Genomic DNA, 5,927 nt, shown 5'->3' with positions numbered 1-5,927 from the left:
AGGAAGTTAACATAAATCTAAAGGCTCCCCCTTGAAAGATAATATCTAAAATAGATAAAATCAGTTGCTCCCCCTAGAAAGTATCTACTCCCCCTAAACACAAGATCTCAAGTATAAGTCCCAATAGAACTAAGGAAAATTAAGCACTATACTCTACCATGCCAATCTCTTTAATCAAGAATTTTAGCCTAAGTTCATCTAAGGGTTTACTGAACATGTCAGCTAATTGCACTTTGGTAGGCACAAAGTATAACTCTACATCTCCTTTTTCTACATGGTCTTTAATGAAATGATAACGAATATCTATGTGTTTAGTCTTAGAATACTGGACCGGGTTGCTAGTTATTGCAATAGCACTTTGTGAATCACAGTAAATTGGGGTCTTAGAAATCTTAAAGCCATAGTCCAAAAGTTGAGTTTGCATTCACAAAACTTGTGAACAACCGTGAGCTACAGTAATATACTCAGAGTCAGCTGTTGATAAGGACACACAGTTCTGCTTTTTGGATGACCAACTGACTAGTCTATTTCCCAACATCTGAATTGATCCAGATGTGCTTTTCCTATCAACATGGAAACCGCCATCATCAGCATCTGTGTAAGCAGTGAGATAGAAATCAGATCCTTGAGGATACCAGACTCCAAGGTTAGGTGTACCTTTAAGGTAATGAAAAATTCTAACCACTGCTTTGGAGTGTGATTTCTTAGGGTTTGACTGGAAGCGAGCACAGACCATTACAACAAGTGTAATGTCCGGCCTGCTCACAGTTAAGTACATTAAAGAACCAACCATGCTTCTATAAAGCGTAATATCAAAGGGTTCCCCATTAGTATCAACATCTAGTAATGTCCTCATTGGGGTTGTCATTGGTTTTAAAGCAGTCATTTTAAAACATTATAGCATATCATTGATATACTTTGTTTGACTGATAAAAATCCCATTTGGTAATTGTTTTACTTGTAACCCCAAGAAGAAATTGAGTTGGTCAAGCATGCTCATTTTGAATTTGTTGGCCATAAGGTCACCAAATTCTTTGCATAAAACTGGGGACGTAGAACCAAAAATAATGTCATCAACGTAAATTTGAACCAAGAGAATGTGACCGTGGTTTTTATGGATGAAGAGCGTTGTATCAATCGTTCCACGAGAAAAGCCATTATTCAGTAAGTACTTTGTCAAGGTCTCGTACCATGCACGCGGTGCTTGCTTTAGACCATACAAGGTTTCTCCAAGTAGTAAACGTGGTTTGGATTAATGGAATCGACAAAGCCTTCTGGTTGATCAACATAAACTTCCTCTTGAAGATGACCACTCAGAAAAGCGGTTTTGACATCCATTTGAAACACCATGAACTTCATATGAGAAGCAAATGCAAGAAATAGATGAAAACCTCAATCCTTGCAACAGTAGCAAATGTTTCATCATAATCAATACTCTCTTGTTGTCGGTATCCCTTGGCCATAAGACGTGCCTTATTTCGAACCATAATTCCATCAGAATCCTTCTTGTTCTTGAAAATCCACTTAACCCCTATTGTTCGTTGACCCGCTAGTCTTGGAACTAATCGCCATACATTTAATCATTCAAATTGATTGATCTCTTCTTGCATTGCTACCACCTAGTTTGGATCTAGTAAAGCTTAAGCAACCATTGTTGGGTCAATCTTACTAAGAAAGGCAGTTTATAAACACATATTCCGAGTAGCCCTTCGAGTTGAAACTGAAGCAGATGCATCACCAATGATAAGATCTATCTAATGACTTTTAGTCCGTCGGTTGTTATGTGGAATATGTTGTACATCAGTGGTATCCTTGGAAACATCAACCGTTGTTGACATTGAGTCATGATCCTCTTGTGCTTATGTAACATTTTCTAATGGATTCATTTAAGTATCTGGAGAAACAACTGAAGTGGTATCAACAGATGTATCTGGAATTGGTTTAAGATTATCATTAGGAGGTGGGAGGGAGGATGAAGAAACAACAGGTGAATCAGTTGGTGTTGAATCTTCATCAAAGAGACTTGGTTGAGTCTCCAAGGTAGTAGATTGAGTTGCTGTTTCAGATAAGGCATTAACATTTGAATTCCGTTGAGGAGTATACAAAGAATCAAATAGTAGATCTAGTTCCTCTGTTGTTACCGTAGGAACACCCTTCTTCGAGAGAATTGAATTTTGCGCGGAAGAAGTTGTCGCCAAGTTATGATCGGGTTTTGAACCAAGTTGTTTAAAAGCCATTCCTGATAATTCATCGAACTTGACATTGATGCTTTCCTTGATCGTCTTTGTTCGTTTGTGATAGACACGATAGGTAACTTTGTTCGAAGAATAATCGAGAAAACGACTTGATCGCCATGAGGATCAAACTTTTTGAGGCTGTCAAAATCATTAAGCACATAGCATATACAACCAAAGACATGAAAATATTTGACATTCGGGCATCTACCATAAAATAACTCATAAGGAGTTTTGTCAAAACGTTTATTAAGGATACAGTGATTTTGGGTATAACATGCATTTGAAATGGCCTCTCCCTACATTTTCGGAGGTAATTTAGAGTAGGCAAGCATCGTTCGAGCTTCCTCGCACAACGTACGATTACATCGTTCGACTACTCCATTCTGTTAGGGGTTCATGCAGCAGAGAACTGATGTTCAATGCCTTGGTCTTTCAAATAACTATCAAGTAGGTCATTCTTAAATTCCGTCCCATTATTAGTTCGGATGCTCGTAACATGTTTGTTAAAAGAGTGTTGAGTCTTTTTGATGAACTCAATGATAATGGCGGGGGTTTCTGACTTAGTTCTCATAAGAAAAATCCATGTGAATCGGATATAGTCATCTACAATGACAAGCACATGTTTCCTGCCACTGAGGCTAGAAATTCTCATGGGTCCACATAAATCTATATGCAATAATTGCAAAGATGATGAAGTACTAGGGTTGTGCTTAAGCGGATGATTGGTCCATTTCAGCTTACCCATCGCACATGATGGACACACATGATGCTTATCATATTGAAAGCTGGGAATACCATCAACTAAGTCTTTAGAGACTAGTCGATTAATACCCTTGTAATTCAGGTGTGACATCCGGTGATGCCATAACCACAATTTTTTTTTGTAGAAAGGGTAGCCAAACACATGTTTCCATGTGATGGTGCATCATTGTGGTCAATATTATATAGTGAAGCACAACGTTTACCAACATGGAGATCATTTCCATCGGTGGATTGCACTGAGGATTGATGACGTTCAAACAGAACTTTGAGATCTCCGTCGTAAAATTGGCTGACACTAAATAAACTGCACCCCAAACCCTTAACATATGAGACCCGTTTGATTGTTATGTCATTTTTCACATAATCTCCATAACCCGTTAACGCTGCAATCTCGTCATTTCCAAAAACCGTTCCTAGGAATTTGTCAACAAAATTAACAAGCAAGGATTTATCGCCCGTCATGTGTCGAGAACAACCGGAGTTGATGCACCACACACAGACGTCGAAACCCTGTTAAAGTTAATTTTCCTAGAGTTTAGATACCTAAAGTTTCTTGGGTCCTCTACGGTTAGTACCAACAAAAAACTTTGGATCACAGATTAATGTATCACGTAAAGCAACATGCAATTTAGACATTAAAGCATCATCTAAAGCCACATTACATGAAGCATCATAAGCGATATCAAGTTTTACATCATCATCAGAAGTCTTTACACACAATTTATTCCAAGTAGATGTTTTGTTCACACAAGAGAATTGAAAAACATGCGATGACTTCCTAGGTCGAATAGCAGATTTCTTGGTTTGGTTTGCTACTTTCTTAGTCGTGGACTTAGGAACCCATACAGACTTGTAATTAAGTAAGGATTATAACCCGTGACACGAAAAATACTTTTTTTAGTTAGACGTCCAAACTTTTTAGTTTTCACTTGAGTATTTCCATTTTGCAAAATTTCCATTTTTATTTTACGTTCCTTTGCATCATACTCACTCAAATCAGGTTTTGGACTCGTGATTTGTTTTGAGGACTTCTTTGGTTTTGGTAAAAGACTTTCCTTTGTATGCTTTATCATTAACATCAGAGGAAGTTTTTCATTTGAACATGACCCATCTGGATGATGTACCTTCTTAACAATGAATTGTGGTGAAGGTGTAACCTTTGAAACTCTTTTCTCAAATTGAGATCGTAAAGGATTTTTAAGAATGGTAATGGGTGTTGAAACTTTAGAAACATTTGATTGTGATTTACCCTTAACTGTCTCATCAATCCCGCCATTACACTCAGAAACAGTATTCATACACTTAGTTAGCATTTGTGATTTGTGTGCTTGCATAGCAATCTGTTGTGTTGTTGCTTGTTTTAATTGAACTATCTTTCGATTCAAGCTTTTAATCTCAAGACATAAATCTTCAGCAGATACTAAAACTTCACCTTCTTTAAAATCATAAGTAGATTCTTTCTTAGGAAGTTTAGGCAATTGTTCACAGAATTCAAGCATTTGTTTCAAGTGTTTGCATCTAAGTTGCAATTCTATGTTCTCTTTTTCAAGTTTGTCAACTAGATGAAACAAATCTAATTATGCAGGCTTTTCCTCTTTAGGTTCTACCTTAACATCAGAATCCGTGTGACCTAGTGATACTGACTCAAACAAGACAGTAAGTTCATGTGCTAGGTCTTCACAGATAAAGTCATCAGAAACAGAACATGCAGGTAAGTTCGGTAGCATTGGTTTTACATCAAAAGTTGGTTCACCAAACACATCATCTATGACAATAATGCTAGAACTAGATTTGTTAAACACTTCATTCTCAAGCATTAAAATGTATTTCTCTAGCATGAGTGTAGGAATATAAACCAGCCTACATTTAGGTACATAGTTAGCACGTTGCATATTCTTTTCAGATTTAACAAGTTCCTTCAAGAAATCAGGATTTAATTTACCCATTTTAGCATTAATTTTCTCATACATTAAGCTAATTTGATGGTATTTTTTAGATTTGTGATTAACAATAATATCATCAAAATCAGCATCAGATGCATGCACAAAATGAGATGGTAAACCAGCTTGAAAATAATCAGAATGATATAATCCTAGAATCTTTTCGGAAGCATCATCTAAAATCTTAGGATCTTTATAACCCAACCCCCACTTATCACCATGAATCATTTTTGGTCTATTCATGAAAATTGTTTGTTTTGAAAGTTCCATATCAATGATAGGTTTAGATTGCTCTGTTCGATATAGTTTTTTCTCATATCGAGCAAGTTGAGCTTTCATTTGAAGAGACTCTTTTTACAATGAAGAAATTTCAGTGTTCTTCTCAATTATGGTGTCTTCCAATTGAACAATTTTCTTGTATAGCTTTGAAAGTGTGGGTTCATGTTGGTTTTTCAAATCAGAAAGATCTTTTTCTAAGAATTGAACTTTTTCCGCAAGACGTTCTGATTTTAGACGATAATCAGTCCTTTCCACTTTAATCGGATGAATTGTCTTTTTAAGATCTTCCAACTCAATTTTCGTAGAGCTGAGTTAGACTTTCAATATTTGCATCTTCGATTGTAATTTAGATGATGAAGGTTTGGTCTCATTAAGTTTGATTTTATCTTTTAAAACCTTGTTTTCAGATTTTAAACCTTTGACTTCTTTTGACATTGAGACCAGATTCTTCATCAAGTCATTTTGCATTTTTATAAAATCAGGTGGGATTTCAGTAGATTGTACCTCATCATCATCAGATGCTGAGTCAGAATTCTCCATTGCTTCCTTTTCTTTGATGAACTTAGTCACCTTACAAACATTTGTATGTTCCACCTCTGAATCTGAATCATCAGTCCAGTTAAACCAAGTATCATCAACCGGTTTCAGCTTTCCTCCAGTTTCCACAATCTTTGCCATCAACATTTTCTTCTTGTAGTAAGTTGCATCC

General features: G+C 36.4%; 1 protein-coding gene across 1 annotated transcript; it reads right to left on the bottom strand.

Annotated features, from left to right (window-relative positions):
- Positions 1-424: 424 nt before the first annotated feature.
- Positions 425-793, bottom strand: LOC139841153 (secreted RxLR effector protein 161-like). Its single transcript, XM_071831385.1, has one exon. The coding sequence runs from the start codon at positions 791-793 to the stop codon at positions 425-427; it is 369 nt and encodes a 122-aa protein (XP_071687486.1).
- Between the last annotated feature and the right edge of the window lie 5,134 nt (positions 794-5,927).

Source organism: Rutidosis leptorrhynchoides, chromosome 4, assembly GCF_046630445.1.
Source record: "Rutidosis leptorrhynchoides isolate AG116_Rl617_1_P2 chromosome 4, CSIRO_AGI_Rlap_v1, whole genome shotgun sequence".
In the NCBI taxonomy this organism is placed as follows: Eukaryota; Viridiplantae; Streptophyta; class Magnoliopsida; order Asterales; family Asteraceae; genus Rutidosis; species Rutidosis leptorrhynchoides.
The sequence above is the reverse complement of the archived record's forward strand: the minus strand, read 5'-3'. Positions and strand labels throughout refer to the sequence as shown.